Consider the following 18,061-nt stretch of genomic DNA (forward strand, 5'->3'; position numbering starts at 1 on the left):
TCATGTACTGAAGATAGGATTCATCCAGATATCCAAAATTCTCCATGTCCATTTTGACAATGAGGCCTGCTTGTGGGATGGAAAACCAAAATGAGAGTGTATCACAGGGGAAAAGATCATTGATTCAAAACTATAACCAAGGATTTCAGTTATTTAATGATATACCAATAAGACGTAATTAACCAACAACTCATTAAGCTATAAAATGAGGATCCATAACAAAAATGTGACAGATAAGCCACAGTTACAGGCATTTATAAAACACTGGGAAACACCTACAATGTTGTAAACAGTAAATCCCAAGAAGGTGTAATCCCACAAGTGATCACCGCCTCCTGGCCTTGGGTGTCACAAAGTCCCTTCCACCCCACACTTCACGTGTCCCTAGAGGTGCTCACCAGGAGGGGGCTGTGGCAGCTCCCCTACCCTGGACTGATCTGCAGCTTTGATGTAGACCTCCCAGAATACTTCACGACAGGATCAATTCTGCATCCATGAGATGAAGAAAATGGTTAAAATGCTCTCCTCACATTGTGTGCAACAATGAGTGTGTAGGATGCTCTTCTTAAAAAGTGGGGACTGTTTTGTTTTTTTTTTTAAATGGACTCTCAGAACTCCTTTTCTACTTTGTGGATGGCTTCTTCCTGTGTTTCTGCACTGTATATTGTACAATGGGGGTAGATTAGATTAGATCCTCAAGATGATGCAGTTCAGTGCTAATAATTTAAGATCAGTGAGGCAAGTGAGGCTGTAAGGTTTCTGATTACATTTGCTTCCCTCTTCTTTATGAAGATATGTCTCCTGCTGAAAGTCTGGGGTGATATGACCCAATTACAACAGTCCCTTCTGGTTTTGCAACCCATGAATCCCTGCTCTGTGTTTTCATTGAGCTTTCTAAGAATGAAAAATGGAGAGAAACACAGACAAACAAACAAAAAGAGAGGAATTTGTTTTTCTCAGTTTTTATCTTCTTTTTTTTTCTTTTCACTTCAGAAATGGAATTGCTTCATCATCAAGGAATTACTGGAGCGTAATCACCTTAATTTCTCCTCATTATTTGGGAAAGCAGAACAGTGGGGTGATTAGAGTGAGGAATGAGACGACAGTCTACCTGCATTAATAACAAGCAAGTCTTCTTCAGTTCCTGCATCTCTGCTGTGCTCCTTCCATAGTGAGCAGTCCTTTACCCATTTCACTTCTCCACCTGGTCTGAGTAGCTGCCAGGAAAGCCTGTGTGCCGAATGTAGTCAGGCTAGCAGTGCTAAGTGGATGTTCAAGGCTGTTTTTTAGCATACTATGCAAGTAAATAACTGCATCCTCCTCTGTTGTTAATGTGAACTGAATCTTGATTTGTGGAGTACGCCTCCAGCATTATGCTTTATTCAGCTACAAGGAAATTGTTCCTGGTTAGTGTACACCATTGTTGTAAAATAGGTTAGGCTAACCTGCACAGTGAACTGACAATTTATGATAGGGGTAAAAGGATCTTTAGAAAAAAAAAAACAAAAACAGAAGAATGCTTTTATTTTCTCCAAAATATGTATGTGAAAAAGTGTAAACACAATTTTAAGAAAAGAGGCCTAGCATTTTTTATATTAAAATTGCATTATTTGGAAATTATCTCCTGTGTATGTAAGTGAACTTAAATTTGAAATACAGTTCCCCTGCCTTTGTCCTGTCTTGGATCTATTCTGTTTTGCAAAGAGATATCAGTAACAACCAACATACCAAAAAAACTCCCAAACACCCAGTAATTTGAAAATACAAAAAAACCTCAGAACTCCCAGCAAAAGGTTGTTCTATCCTTTGTGGTACAGACTATGTTCATCATTGGTTTATCTGAGCAGTGCGGTGAACAGATCTGCACCGGGTTTGCAAACAACACTAATCTTGGTTGTCTTGTTGTCTTTTTTTTTAATATAAAATATAAAATTTCACCCAGGATTTCAACTGAAGAATTTGAACAATTAAAGAAAGAGAATGTCATGGTTTGACAGAAAATACTCAAACAAATCAATGCCATGTTATATTATGACTAAGGAACATCTACTTGAGGTTTCCCTTTGTAAAACTTTTGTGATTTTGTGAGCAAAAGAATTTGTGTTTCCATTTAAGATTGTAGATAGATTAAATCAGAGAGCTTTTTTCTACTGTTTGTCTCTCACATAGCACATTAGCAGCTAGCTCAATTTTAAAATCATCTCAAAAACTTCAGAATTCCAATGTTTTCCCCTAGCAACTGGAGGCAAAAATCTCCAAAAACACCTGCAAATACACAAAAGCACTTTGGTACTTCACAGTTGAACCTGAGACTAACAAGTATCTTTTAACAGGGAAAACTTCGACAAGTCTATGTAGCATTTAACCAGTGCCTTGATTTCTAGAGCCAACTTAATCTTGGAAGCAGTGGGTCAAATTTTAAGGTTATTAAATTACTTGCAGGACTTAAAATTATACTATTCTTAATAAAAATTATGACACTGTTTCTGACAAGGTTGTGAACTATGTATATAGTGGAAGCAGTTCTTGCATCAGTTGTGTACAAGATGCACATGGCTCAGGTATGGCATGCTGTCACATGGCGTTCTGATTCAGGAAGAGAAAATGGATTAAATTCTTTGTGAAAGTCCTTTGGTAATGACATTGACTAGCTATGGCTGTGTAATCACTCTCTCAGAAACACAGAAAAAACCCAATAATAATGTCTGATCAGGTTTAATGTTCATTACAGCCTCATCTCATGGCAGTTCCATCAAACGATACATTACTGAGCATTATGTAATGTGAAATTGCCACTAATTCATGCCACTAAATGCATATTCATTATGAATCTGAGACTAACACTGCAGTCCTGTAGCCTCTACTAGTGTATGCCTTCAGATTATAGGTAAATTCCCTAAGTGAACTGGGTTTAGTGTGTGGTTCCTGTTATTTTGTTTTCTCTGAACTCTGAAAGATTTACCTCTTGAAACTGGTAAGTACACCATGACTGGCGGGGTTTCATTGCAGTGCATAACGAATTGTTCTTCAGAACACTTCTGGGAATATCCCCATGCAAAGACTGCAGAAGTAAAGGATCGTTGTGGGTGAAAACTGGATGCACTGGCCTGTCGGTCTCAATTTCTCAGCTCACAAAGTGAAGTTGGTGACATTCCACTTTGTCTCCTTGGGAAATATGTCTTCTCAGGAAGAGTGGTGAGGCACTGGCACAGGCTGCCCAGGGAGCTGGTGGAGTCCCTGTCCCTGGAGGCGCTCAAGAAATGTGTGGGTGTGGCACTGAGGGACATGGTTGGTAGGCATGGAGGGGATGGGTCATGGTTGGACTGGACGATCTGAGGGGCTTTTCCCACCTTAATCATTCCACAATTCAAAGATTCTAAGGCACCTGTCAGGTTTGGAGTTAGAAGCACCAGTAGCTTGATTTGATCTAGAACTGAGGGCAGCATCCAGATGTACGCATGGACCAGGGTGTGCAGAGCTTGGATTGTTGCTCCAAGTCTGTGCCACAGTGCCGAGTGAAGACAGCTAATAAGAGAAGGAAAAAACACTGTACTGTTGTTAAAATGGCTTGAGGAAAAACTAGATGTCTTAAATGCAGAAACAGAGCATAACATACAGAAGAGAGAGTTAAATGATTGCCTGTTTCAGAACTGCAATTCTCTTTGCATCTTTGAAAGGTCCCTGCTGCTCTCAGTGATACACCTAATTTTTTGCCATATATTATCATTGTGCTTTCTCATTTTTCTTCTGATTAAATATGCTGACCTGAAAGGTAAAAGTAATGGCAGATTTATAGGTAAGTAAGCTTGATCTTTAAAATGCTTTTATTACTCAAAGCAGTCTGAATTTATAGCTTGCTCAAACAGCAACACCACTTTTCCTGAGATTTTCTAAGTATTAGCTGTTCCTCCTCATGGGATAATGTGGCCAGAGAGGTGAGAATTGTCCTGTTCCCCCAGAGGGAGCTGGGGGGGGGGTCTGAGGGTGGGGAAGTCATCTTGATGATAATTCAGAAAGTCTCACGTCTGTCACTCTCCTGAAGTTGCTCTTACCTTGTAGGATACTTGGGATCTCAAGGGTCTCTGGCTTTGCATTGCTGCAAAATATAGAATCATAGAATCATAGAATCACCAAGGTTGGAAAAGACCTAAAAGATCACCCAGTCCAACCGTTCACCTATTCCCAATAGCTCCCACTAAACCATGTCCCTCAACACAACATCCAGCCTTTCCTTGAACACCCCCAGGCTCGGTGACTCCACCACCTCCCTGGGCATCCATTCCAGTGCCTGACCACCCTTTCTGAAAAGTAATACTTCCTCATGTCCAGCCTGAATCTCCCCTGCCGTAGCTTGAAGCCATTCCCCCTGGTCCTATCACTGATGACACGAGAGAAGAGGCCGACCCCCAGCTCACTACAACCTCCCTTCAGGAAGTTATAGAGAGCAATGAGGTCTCCCCTGAGCCTCCTCTTCTCCAGGCTGAACATTCCCAGCTCCTTCAGCCTCTCCTCATAAGCCCTGTGTTCCAGACCCCTCACCAGCTTTGTTGCCCTCCTTTGAACACGTTCCAGGGCCTCAATATCTTTCTTGCAGTGAGGGGCCCAAAACTGGACACAGTAGGTAAGGTAAGGTATGAAGGTAAGACAGTGACATGTAAAGAGATGGGTAGTTGTCTTTCACCTTATGCATGAGCAGATTTTCCAAAAGAAGACTGCAACATCATGAAAGACAAATCAGAAAAAAACACCATGACAAAAATTCAAGTTAAAGATAGCAAGAAGTCTCACTTGTATTCTGTAATTCCTGAAGTTTTGCACTTCTGCTCAAGTTTTTCAGTCTTCTTTCAATATGTGCATATATATCTTACCTCCTCTGCATCCAGCCTCTTGTTTGGGTTACCAGGTTTTTCCCGCTCCCCTGTCCCCCATCACCCCACGGACATTTTACAGACTGGGATACCTGAACCTAACTCCTTGATCAGCACTGAAACCATTGTGCCAGTGCTTCCCTGAGATCAACTAAAGAGTTAGATACATGTTCAAGGTGATATGTACCGTTGAAAACCAGTCACTATCAATTTAAATGTATTTGGTTTATTCAGTGACAGGTACCGATATATTTATTGCATCTGTAAGAGTTCAGAACAACTGAACTTTCTTTCTTCTTGTCTTACTTTGGAAGCACCACTTAGAACAGCCTAAGTGGGTATCACTTCTATTCCATTTCTTTTTCATGTACGTTTTCCTATTTCATCCCTAAATAATTTCAAAAGAATAAAACCAAGAAGACGTGATTGCAAATCTTGGAATTCTGCTTAAGCTGGGTAATCCAAGTTGCCTATTATTACTTGATTACATACTGTTATTTTTATTAGTATTACTGATATTATAATGCTATTAGTGTGTGCTTTGTGAACTGTAAATATGGGAAAGAAAAGTAGATTAAAAGAAAAAGAAAAAGATGACTTCTAGCCAAACAATGTAATATGATCTAATGTACTGTCTGGAAGAACTTTTAATTTATATAGTTTTTAATGCTCCTATTTCAAATTAATAGTTCTTTTTATTTCCAACCACACATTTAACAAAGCAAACTTTATTAAACATGTCAATATTTGCAGCTATTCAAATCCAAGTAAAATTCAGTCTGAGCTGTCTGCATAGATATAGAATTTATTCTTTTATTTGAGAAAGAATGAAAATTAAATACAAAAGCAAGCATATATTTCCACCTGCTACTCTATTCACAAAAATATTATCTTCTACATGAATATTAATTTCTTACATCCCTGCTGACATTAAATCTAATGATTTCATATGGTTCAGGTTTGTAGCATCTTTCATGCATTTTCTAGCTTTGCTAGCGTGGCTCATTTATTAGTTTAGTATATAAAATGGCAGAATATATACATACATAAGTATACTTGCATGCTTATGTGCATATGTATATTTATACATCTATATGCTTACATATATACACATATGTGTATTATATACCTATGTATAGATAGAAACACATAGAAAAAGAAGAAAGTTTAATTGATGTGAGGGTATTCAAATAACTGCACAGATAGATCTTGTTTTGATTTTGCACCGTTCCTTTTCCGGCAACAAAATGATGTTTCTCAATAGTTCACTTTTGTTGTAACTTAGATCAGAACCAGCTCTTTTCCCTTGTATAGCCAGTCTCTGGAAAGCTGTCTCTCCCCTTTCCTTGTGGCTTTGAAATAGAATTATGCAGTCAACTGCATCAATAAATAAGCTTTTTAGAGTTTTCTCTTTCTTACATGGACGACCGCTGGGAAGAGACCTCCCTTTGTATTGGTTCATGCAGCAGGATTACTGAGCATGAAAAGTAAATTCTAACTCATTAATGTGGATAACAGCTATCTCTTTCAAGCACAAAATTTGCAGGGAGGTTTTATGGGTTTGTTTGTACATGTCTCTTTAAGATACCTATTTCTATCTGCATAGAAATCAAAGAGCATTCAAAGCTTTCAGGTGCATTTCTCCTGAAAATAGAACAGTTCAGCACAGGAAGTGACTTCTCCAACGTTAAAGTGAGTAGAAGCTCCTGCAGGAGCAGAAGCAGGATCAGTTCTGTGTCAGAAAAGGGAAACACAGAAATCTCATTTTTTCTTTCAGAATCATTGGCATTGTTATGCCTTTTTCAATAAATGTATACTTTCTTTTCTGGCTTTTGGAAAATCTGATTTAATTTTGGCTCACAAACCCTCTACGATTTATGTTGAAATTTTCCTGGAGACATTGTCATGAAAAACCATTCAGGTCTTTTAAATGTGTTATTGTGAATTATAAAATGACATATAATGCACTCATAAATGCCCTTGAAATGAAAGGCCACTTCTAATTAGAGTCTGTCCATAAAATAAATTCAAAATAAACTGCTTAGATACCTCCAGAATTTCTCCTAAATTTTCAACAAAATCTGTAAAAAATGCTATGCTAAAACATTTTTTTGCCCCTAAATTTCCAAGCACTGATATGTGACCCTAGTTTAAAACCAGAGAAATGTTTATGTGCCAGCATACAAAAATTCTAAGCACTCATTATTTTAATTACCAAGGGGTTTTCAATTGATTTATTTATTTGTTCATTTATTGCCAATTCCTTGGGACTAAAGGTCTTTGTGCGGTCACTTTTTTCAGCCATTCATTTTCTGGTAGGATTCAAATTTACCTCCACTTTTCATCTGCCTCTTTTTCTGTAATCTGCTTTCCCAGACATGTCTGAAAAAGAGTAAATCTGCTCTAATGTGCTGGTTTTGCCTACTTGGTTATCTGCATGTCATCAGGTGCTTGTTCGGGTTTCTCTCTGGGTGCAGGCATTTTCATTTACCAAAGCTCATTTTATTGCCTTCTATCCCTGCTGCTTTCATCTCAATGGCAGTCAAATGTTTTGTTCAATTGAGTTCTACTCTTGACTGCTACATGTAAATTTAGCCAGAGGAGCACTGGGAAAGAAGGGCATGGATCACTATGTCACCCTGAGATATTGCATAGATAGTGAGAAGCAAAGTGCCCAGGAGTGCAAAAAAAAGGAGTGCAACTTTGTGGGTCTCCCCAGCCTGACTCAGTGTGGCACCACACAACAGTGAGTTCAGTGGGTGTGCTGTGGTGGGGAACAAGCACCTGGCTGAAATGTGGCTGCTTTATGTGGAGCATAAAGCTCCACATAAATGCTTTATGTGGAGCTCGTGGTAGCCCTGAAAGAGCAAAATCATGATTACCTCCAAGTCTATTTGATCCTGAGTGGATGCAATCCTCACAGTGCCAATCAAGGAAATAGAAATGATTTTTCTTGTGCACAGCCATAAAACAAATTCTGGAACTAGATTAAAGAATATTGGCTAGTGCTTTTTCTCCTTGAGTATTTTTGATGCACATTACTGTTATGCATCACTGGCTGTTTCATAGGTAGTAACATTTAGTGGAATTAGTTTAAATAAATATTCCCACTCCAAATCCTTTTCTCCCTGTTGGTCTCTCAACTCTACACTGAGTCTGATTCTTATGTTGTTGCTGAAAATGAGATTACTCACATGCCTCGGTGTCTATGAGCAAGGATTCTCCTGCTGGAGTCAGCACTCAGTCAGGACCATGGTTTCTGAACAAAAAGTGCACCAAAGTCTGCTGTGGCCAAAAAAACAGCATCTCCCAGGTCATTACCTTTGTGCATCATATTCAATGAACTTTCTCAAGCTATTCTCGTGCCAGACCCTAGTTCTGGTGTAAGATGCTGAAGAAGGTACTGATGTTACAATAACCACATCTGTCAAAGTGCTGAAGAAAGAAAGAAAAATGTTTCAGCACTGCTGGGATATTTTTGCTAGCCTAAGCTAGAATTCAGAATTATGTCCATATCACCAAGGTTTCTGAAATACCCTTCGGTACCCAGTGGTTGGGCTTGAAATTTGGGATTTGATGTTACGTTAAACACTGAAATGAAAGACTCCTACCAAAGCAAAGGCAGGCTGTGCTACTTGTTACTGTGCCCAGAAGTTAGCAGAGGAACTTCTTCTGACGGTGTAATGCATTCACATTCTTTCCCTTAAATGTGTTGTTACATTCCATGTTCAAACACATTTTCATTTGTTTGCTTTTATTTTACATTTAGATGCTCCTATAAGTATAAACCTAATAGACCTTTTCCATGTCAGTGACAGTATCTATATTTAAAAACAAAATGCCTCTTGAAGGCAATTGTTTGGTGGAGAGATTGTAGATAGAAATAGAGCATAGAAATAAATTGCTATATCTTTGGGTTTTTTTGCATTTCTTTGTTTCTCTAAAAAGCTGTACTTTATCTGGATGGAAATGCATAAAATCCTATTAAAATTGGTTCCATTTCTTTGAAATGTGCTGTAAGACTAATTCTGACAAAGTTGAAATTTTATGTGCTCCCATCATGACACAGGAAAGATAATAAAAATAAATTCCACACTATAGTCACTATAAAACCTGATATGAGATGAATGCTACATTTGATATAGACATATTTAGTACTATGCCAGTAAAAAAAGACTTTCAAACACTCCATTTATTTATTCCTAGCTAAATTTTCAGCTGCCTTGGAGGCTAATAATATTCTTTGCTAATATCTACCTGGGCAGAAAAGCTGAATATTTAATCATTTGTTAGATTAACCCCAAATGAGTGTATTAATTGATTTTTTTCCCCCAGTCAATGAACTGAAAACAGAATCAGTTAGTCACCAGAAGAACCTACACCCTGCCAGTCTTCATCTTTGCAGATACATTCACGAAGTACAAGCTGTACAAATCTCATTCTTTGGGGTGAGCTCACATTACTGATCTAAAGAGGCCCTAGCTGTTTGTACCAAGGTAATTCAGTGCTCTCTATTAGTGAAACTGCTGAATCTGTCTTGAGCCAGACTCGATATTTCAGAAGTAATCATGCACTCACCATAGGGTTAACTGCCATAATGCTTTTTTTTTTTTCTTTTTCTTTTTTTTTTTCCACAAGTCAATACTCAAGTGAAGAATTTGATCAAGATCTTTCTATGCTTTACATGTGTTGTTATCACAGAGACAACAAAATCTTTTCCAACCTTGGTGATTCTATGATTCTATGAAAATAGATAAGATTTTGTTTGTTTCAGTTCAGTTTTGAGTAGCTAGATGCAACGAACCATAAAACTCAGAACAAACTAATCTCTTCCAAAACATCCTCTGCAGCAAGGATACTTGACTGAGACAGACTTGACTGAGACTTCCCTTTCGTGGCGAGATCAGCAGTGGAATCCAGGTTTCTATACTGCATTAAATCCTTATGACTTAAGGCTGACTTATCTTGAAATCAAAAATATTCAGAGGCCAATATCTTCCGAGAATCAGTAATTTCCAAAAGCACCTACATAATGTAAAACCCTGAGGTAAACTGGTTTTAACATTTGCCACAAAAATATGAGGCTGCTCTGAAAGTAATGCCATTTCTATTATTTTATTGGCCCATGATGTCAGAGGTAGATGTTGGAAGTATGGCAGTAGAGGTTTAACCTTCCCATCAATACTGTGTTCCATGTTGTTGCCATATGACAGATGGCAGCAGAGAGGCAGTGTGACAGAATGGTGCCTGGCATGGAAGTGTGGATGAAGCAAAAGTGCAGAACAGAATTCTACCATGTGGCAGCCATTGACATTCATTGGTACTTGGTGAATGTTTATGGAGACTAAACAGTGGATGTCTGCTCAGTGAGGCAGTGGGCAATGAATTTCAGTAGCAGTGAGAGCAACAGTGAGTCACCTCTGTGATGCAAATGTATACAAGTGAGGCATGTGGGCTCTAGTCCATCACTGGTGAAAATGTGAGCACAGCGAGATGTTGGGTACTGTGCTTCAGCAGTAGCAAGAGTGATATGAAAGACAAGCCATATTCAGGTTAGCCATGCGCAGCTGCCACCTTCACTTGTGCAGACATGACGAGTGCAGCAAACTCTTGCTCATCTCTGGCAAAAATGCACAGATGATGGTGGTGACTCTGTTCAAAATAGTGTTTTGTAGCTGAGACTTTGCTCTATCAGACAGTGTCGCTGTGCTCATTGCATCTGATGTCATTTCCAAGGAAATTAAATAGGAGGCTTATTTTTGGAGCAACCTAAATAATATGAACAATTTGTCACAGATACTGTATCTAGATTTTGTAGAGACTATATATGATAAGGATTTCAACACTTTTATTCACTAGTGGGTGCTTTACGTCTGTACGATTAGATTCATTCACAATACAATGAAAAGCAGCCAGAAATGGAATATTTCACACGTGTCACATACAGCATTGCCATAATCTGCCCACATTTCAGAGGAATGCAGTGGAGAATGCAGGCCCAGCAGGGCTCCAGCCAAATTTTACTGGAAAGTGTTCTCTGGACTAAAATACATCAGATATAGATTCCCTATTCTGGGGAGATCCAGCAGAGAAGAAACTTTATTTGTGGAAGTTCTGACAAGTGTAAGCTTTTTGTCATGTCTTTACTAACTTCCAGATAATGTATTCAGACACTTCTGAATTCCTCCCTGAAATCTATTACTTATTTTCATGAAGTAACAATTAAAGAGCATCTATTTCATGCTAAAATCTTTTTATAACATCAAAATGTTCCCAGAAATCCTGCATATGGTGTGAAACACAAATGAGAACACTGCATTCACTTAAAAAATATTGTATCTAGTGATGGTTGAAAACAATTAAAATCTCACAAAACACTTTAAATGTCAAAGGGATGTGAATTCAACAGTCTTCTGTGCTTTCATTTTTTCAAGTTTTAAAACAGTACCTATTCCTCCAAATTGTTTTTATCACCAACTACATTATAATGAAGGACATCAAGAGAACAGACGTTTTCTTCTCGTTTTAATTTCCTTTTTGTCTTTTTCCATTTCATGTCTTTTAAAATATTCTCCAACTTCTGAAGTACCAATGTGATAGAAATATAGAAAGTGCTGTAATTTGCTTTTTTCTTGGTTTTTGCTGGTGTGAATTCATTTCAGTTCTAAGACATTTTACAGAAATTCCAGACTGGCAAACGAAAGGAAGCTAGGAAAAAAGAAGAGGAAGAAAAGCAAAAATATTGTAATTTTTCACTGCATTCATTTCAGAAGAAAAGCCTTTTGTCATTTGATTTCAATATTTTCAATATTAGTGAAAATATGGTATGTTAAAAGCAATATCAGTTAGAAGCCTGGAAATAATTTGATGTGGTTCTTCAAATACAGGACAGGCCACTTTTTGTTGGGCAAAGAGACGTGTGTAAAAACATCTCACTGGCTTTAGTGGGAACACCCACACAATGGCAAATCAGTTTTTGTGGAGTACATTTTCTCCATGAATAAGAGGTGGCAATCGTATCTCTTCTGCTTGTTTCAAGCTTCCCATGGAAGATATTAGTCCCATGCACGGCAACATCATCTGACTGTGGTTACCATAGCAACTGATAGTGCAAGGCACAGACCATAGGATCTGGGTCCAGCTAGGCTTGTTCATCCTTTTTGCATTCGGGCTGTCAGAGTGCTCTCGTAATACGGCATGTCTCATAAGATAATGAGCTTTATTCCCAGTGAGCCAATAGATTTAGCAGCTTTCAGATTTTTTTAAAAACAGCTTTCTGCTTGGTACTCAGTCCTTCTGTTGTGTGCTGTTTTCACTATCCATCATTCCTTGAATGATCTGACTGAGAAGATTCAAAAGTGGCTTCCTTCCGCCCTCTTCCCCCCCTCCAAATATTACAGTTTCTTTGCTATCATTTTGCATCCAGCCAGGAATGGAAACTGGAAGAACTGCCTGTGAAATCTCTTCAGTTTGGTAAGGACACACTATCAGGGCCGGCAGTTAGGGTCAGGATCAGTGAAGAGAGCCGCAATACCTGTGATACCTTCTTACCACATTTTCCTGATCAGCTAGCCCTGCTGGGTTATAGACCATCTTCCACCTGCTGATGAGGCCAAGGAGTGGACAGGGTGGACATATAAAAGCTGAGGTAGGTAAAGTTGACATACAGCCTGCATTTTGGTAAGGATTTAGGGTCAGATCCTATTCTTTCCTCTTTCTCTTCTGATAATCCATTGGGTTGCTGTAACTAAACTACCCCAGCCATGCTTCTTATAAATGAGACAGGGCTTAGAAATGAACATGCTTTAATATAACAAGATCTTAAAAAAATGTTGTAATCTCTAAGGATAAACTTCTTTGAGAGTAATTTAACTTCATCACAGGGTCAAGGTAACAACACCTTCATGTGAAAGTGGGTTCCATGGGAAATGCCAGCTGTTTCTCTGAAGCAGTTTTAGGGCTTTTCTCTGTTGCTGTGACAAAGTGTGCAGTGGATGAGGGTCTGATTTTAAGATCCTGTCTCTTTTTTTGGGGATTTGCATGAAAATTAGAAGAGCATGTCTACTGGTGCCTTGACTCCCATGTTTGCCTCCAGGTTTCTTTTTATTGCACATCTGCATGGACTTGCTGCTCATCTTGATTTGAACATTGCAACAGAAGTTTATATGTCCTCACTTGAGGACCTCAACAGACTTGATGATCCTTATGGGTTGGGATATTCTATGATGCTAGTCACCTGCCTGCACTGCATTTGTACAACCACACTGTTGACTTGATAGCTCTTGGATCCCAGGCCCACGTGGGACAAATTGCTTTGATCTTCCTAGCTTGTCTGAACTTTTCAATATCAGTCATGTTTTTCTAGAACAATTAGTCGATGAATTCAAAGAGTACACAGTTGACTTTTTATTTATTTGAAAAATTATACTTACAGCAACAAACCACAAAGTAGTTTCTCTATTAAACCCACGTTTGAATTTCAATATTCATCAGTTTGTAAGCAGAAAAAAACTCCAGAGAAAGCAGGAATGATATTTATCATGTTATATTGTTTATCACTGGAAAGAATACAGAGGAGCTCTCCTAACTGCCTCACACACAGTCTCTTTGTCATGTTGCAGTCTCTCTCCTCTACTTTAGCCAAAATTTTAGCTGCAAATGCAGACAAAATTTCTAAGCAGAAATGAACTTCTGATAATAGTATATCCTTAGTTGGAAAACACTCAGAAGGGTCATGGAGTCCAACTCCTGCCTTCATACAGAACCATTCCAAATCCAAATGTTATATTTGAGAGCTATGTCCACATGTTTCTTGAACTCCGGCAGCTCATGGCATTACCCACTGCCCTGCAGAGCTGTTCCATGCCCTCCACCCTCTGGGGCAAAGCCTTTCCCTAACTCCCCCTTACTCTGCTCTGACACAGCTCCATGCAGTATCCTCTGGCCCTCTTTGTGTCCCCAGACAGCAGAGTTTTATGCTGCCTTCCATTCCCTGTGAGGAGCTGCAGCCAGAGTGAGGCCTCCCCTCTTATACTGGCATTGGGCATTGAGGACTCTCCCCTTGACAGTGGACATCCAGTGCAGGCATTTCTAGTTGACATGGCGGATCCTCCTTCTGTCTGCCCACGTTGCCACCAACATTCTGGCTCATGGAATGGTGGAGATAACCAGAGGATGGAGGAGAGCCTGTAGCGGCACAGACTCCTGTCCTGAAGGTCCACTTCACTGCTCACACCATCTTGTGTCTGCAATCTGCAAAGAAAGAAATAAAAAACCTCACAGTAGTCCAAAGAGTCATATTCAAGTAAATAGGAAATTATATATTGAGGAATATTTAGAAAGATAAGAGCCTCTAGGCTTCAATAAGCGTTATAATTCTCTCGTCTGTATGGAGAGAAGGCCGGCAGTTACTCTGGATGAAATGAACAAGAGGTGCAGTAAAATTATCCTATAGGCAGTCTGAGCCTTTCTAATGTATTTCAGAGACTGCAGAATAAGCTAGAAGTAAATAGTGTTGTAACTCAGTTCTTAATATCTCATTAAGTTTTATAAGCATGAGGCAAGGCAGAAAAGAGAATAAGCAGGTTTGTGTGCTCTTTCCTCAAAGCTTGTGAGCTAGCAGTAAGAAGCTCTTATTCTCCACCATGTTTTTCTGTCTCTTTTCTGATGTTTCTTCTGGTCTGTGAAAACATTCAGTTTGTGTTGTCTTTATGTATAAATCACAGAATCATAGAATGGCCTGGGTTGAAAAGGACCTCAAAGACCATCTAGTTTCAACACCCCTGCTACATGCAGGGTCACCAACCAGCAGCCCAGGCTGCCCAGAGCCATATCCAGCCTGGCCTTGAATGTCTCCAGGGATGGGGCATCTACAACCTCCTTGGGCAGCCTGTTCCAGTGCATCACCACCCTTTGTGTGAAAAATTTCCTCATAATGTCTAACCTAAAGCTACCCTGTCTCAGTTTAAACCATTCTCTCTTGTCCTACCACTATCCACCTTCATAAACAGCCATTCCTCCTCCTGTTTATATGCTCCCTTCAATTATCGGAAGGCCACAAAGAGGTCTCCCCAGAACCTTCTCTTCTCCAAGCTAAACAAGCCCAGTTCCCTCAACCTTTCTTCATAGGAGAATAAATAAATGTGAGGGGAAATTGTTTCTCTTTGCCTCTTCTCAGACAAAGGTGGTCATTGTCTTTCAGGGAGTATCGTTATCTAATTCCAAAATAATGACATGTTTGACAGCACACGAAAAGACATTTTCATGGGGATCAGTACAAGATGGGCATATACGTAGCATACAGAACAGCAACAGGTCCTTACAAACGAACCATCTTCTGGATGTACACTCATCAAGTTTTGTAAGACTTTTCATAGTTACAGATATTCAAATACCAACTCTGGTCTTCTTCAGTTGCTCCCATTTCTGAAAATGAGTTCTGTCTGCATTCTCCCTTATGCAAGCCTATTGCACAAGCCCTGTTCTGCATCTTGAGAAAGAAAATGGAAATGCCATCTTTTTTTTTTTTTTTTTCTTTTTTTCCTCAGGAAAATTAGGGAGACATTTTTTGGCCTTAGATATACGTTCCTGGCATCTGTGGCAAGCTTTATACTGGCTCCTCATCCTGCTTCTCTCTTCTGTATAACTTTTGAGAAATAATACTCTTCTGCTGGCTAAGTGACGTTGATTCCCTCTGTGATTGTTGTGAAGTCATTTAGCCTGTGTGTAATTCAGTTTCTTTGCACATAAGGAAAAGTTAATACAGTTCTTACTGTTGATTGTATTCAGTCATTACAGCACTCAGTTCAATCACTGGTGACGCAAACTGAGAGCATGCAAATGCAGAAGTAGGGATTTCTCATCCAGGTGTCTTGAGTAATTGATGCTATCTGTGCAGAAATCTTGCTGAGTAAAAAAGGGCAAAATATTATTAACATCATTATGCCCCTCATCAAATCTAATGAGTGGTAAACGTACTGGGAAGGATAATGAGTCTGCGTACATGTTACCTACAGAGATCCTTGATTGAATAGCTCTGCTTAAATAATTATTTCCTTAATGACTCTGACTTGTGCATTTGTTGCCATTTTGGATACTGCTATAAGGATTTACAGTTGAATCTGCTCTATCACTTGGGTAGTCTAAGTGATCTGACCCAGCACTGTTGGCCACATCCTTGGTTGTTTACCTATTTTCAGATGTTTAACACATAAATGTAATAAAACAAAAAGTTCAGCTCTTTTTTTCAACCACTCTTCCCCTTCAGTGAAATTACATCCAAAAATAGCAGAGTACATGTCCTCTCAACAGCAAGCTAGGCAGTCAGTCCCACCTTGTATCTACAGACTATGCTGAACAAGTAATAACACACAGATAGCTGCTTCAGAACTTAATCTTTGCACCAAGGAAGCCTATCAGGCCTGCTCTCTTGCAAGCTGTTTTTGGGTGGAGATGTCATCTGAGGCACCTGCTGAAGTGAGGTGGAGGCCTTTCAAATGGTGGTGGTGAGGGGTAAGCTGCTAGGTCTGAGCAAGATGTGGAGAGTAAGGAATGCACGCGTGTCTCTGTGGATCTCCGAGGACTCTTTACTCAGAAATTTTGCTCGCATTCTACTGTTGTTCCTTGGTGTCGTTTTCTGGGCAAGTGCAACAGTTCTGACCTTTGGTGGATGCTTTGTGATCCTGTTGTGCAAGAACTATCATCATTTTTTTCATGAGTCTTTCTTTCCTCTCCCTGGCTGGCTGGCTGTTGTAGCTGCGTTAGTCCTGCTACCTACTGGTATTTTGGCTATTTCTGTTTCTGTAAGGAACTCCCGTTATCACCAAGGGACTCTAATGCACCTGCTGCTAGTTCTTCTTTGTCTCCAGGTGTCTTTAGCGGTTTTGACACAGTTCTACTCTATTTGGATGGCAGTTGAGCTGAAGAACACAATGGGACAAGCCTTCAATCAATACAATGGCACAAATTCCCTGGCTCGTGGAAGCAGGACTGTGGATATGCTCCAGAAAAAGCTCCAGTGCTGTGGGCTTCAAAACTATACAGACTGGCTAAAGGCATCAGCTGCTTCTTGGCATTTTCCATCCAAAAAATCTCATATTCCTAGAAGCTGTTGTAAAAAATATGTTGACTGTGGGGGTGACTTAAACCAGCTGGATCAGCTATTCCAGGAGGGCTGCCTGAGGAAACTGCAAGACCAGTTGCATTATGGAATGAAGTTTTTGTTTTCTTGTTGTGTTGTGCTCAGTGTCCTAGAGCTGTTGGCTGGAGCAAGCAATGGCATCCTCATGAGCCATCAGCCTTTCTATGACTTACGATTTCTGGAATCATCTGTCTTCTCATAGGTCAGCAGGCAGTGGCAGCATTGTTTTCCTTGAATCTCTCTTGTGCTGTGACTGCACTGAAAGAAACTTTTGTGATGTATGTTTGCATATAAATCAAACCAGTTGGTCATTGTTTTTTCTTATTTAATGTTGCAATGCTAGATCAGTCTTCACCCTCAGTTCCTGTTCAACATCTGAAAAACTTCATTGCTGGAAATCCCAGCAGGAAGTGTGAGGGGAATCTCAGTATGTACTGAAACTATTGCAAGTGGGTGATTGTAAGGTAGAGGCATCATTTTCTTGGGAATGTAAGAGAATGTTGTAAAGTTGTGACCTGAACTTTGGAATTAGTCATACGGGGTGAGATTTTTGAAGTGCAATTAAAAAGCAGATTCTTCCACTTACAAGGGTGCAGCTAATCCTTTGGTATTTCTCAAAGCTCTAACACTAACTTTCAGAAAAAATAAATAGTGTTTCCTGAAGTGGCATGAGGGTACAAACTAAATACAGAAGATATAGTTGCTGGCCACAAAATAAGTGTCTTCTGTTGTATTTCTTCTTACTGCCTTCATAGCAGCTCAGGAACTGAGTTTACACATGCTGAAATTAATGAAGAGAAAAAAGAACATTTGTGTTTATTTTGTGTTAAAACTAGGAATAAGTCAATTCTACTCTGTAAGAAGTTATGTGGAGGCCTTACATATGCTTGACTGAGAGGAGCAATACGTTGCTTTTTCATTTAGGTATGTGAGACTGTCTTACCTTCTTACCTAAACCTAATCTTGCCCTCTATTTTTTTATGATTGTTTTTTTTTTTTTTTTTTCAGATATTCATCTATTCTATTTGTGCTGAAAGGGGCAAATGCTGCTGTG

At 39.4% G+C, this 18,061-nt stretch overlaps 1 protein-coding gene across 1 annotated transcript; it reads left to right on the top strand.

Annotated features, from left to right (window-relative positions):
• The first annotated feature begins 16,402 nt into the window (after positions 1 to 16,402).
• Positions 16,403 to 17,209, top strand: LOC122165967 (tetraspanin-3-like). Its single transcript, XM_042829386.1, has one exon. The coding sequence runs from the start codon at positions 16,403 to 16,405 to the stop codon at positions 17,207 to 17,209; it is 807 nt and encodes a 268-aa protein (XP_042685320.1).
• Positions 17,210 to 18,061: the final 852 nt, after the last annotated feature.

The sequence above is a fragment of the Centrocercus urophasianus genome, unplaced genomic scaffold (assembly GCF_019232065.1).
Source record: "Centrocercus urophasianus isolate 14NV4802_14NV808 unplaced genomic scaffold, USGS_Curo_1.0 seq_31, whole genome shotgun sequence".
Classification (NCBI taxonomy): domain Eukaryota; kingdom Metazoa; phylum Chordata; class Aves; order Galliformes; family Phasianidae; genus Centrocercus; species Centrocercus urophasianus.

Excerpts from the sequence above, each read along its gene's own strand:
- LOC122165967 (XM_042829386.1), top strand. The coding sequence starts at position 16,403 with ATGTGGAGAGTAAGGAATGCACGCGTGTCTCTGTGGATCTCCGAGGAC.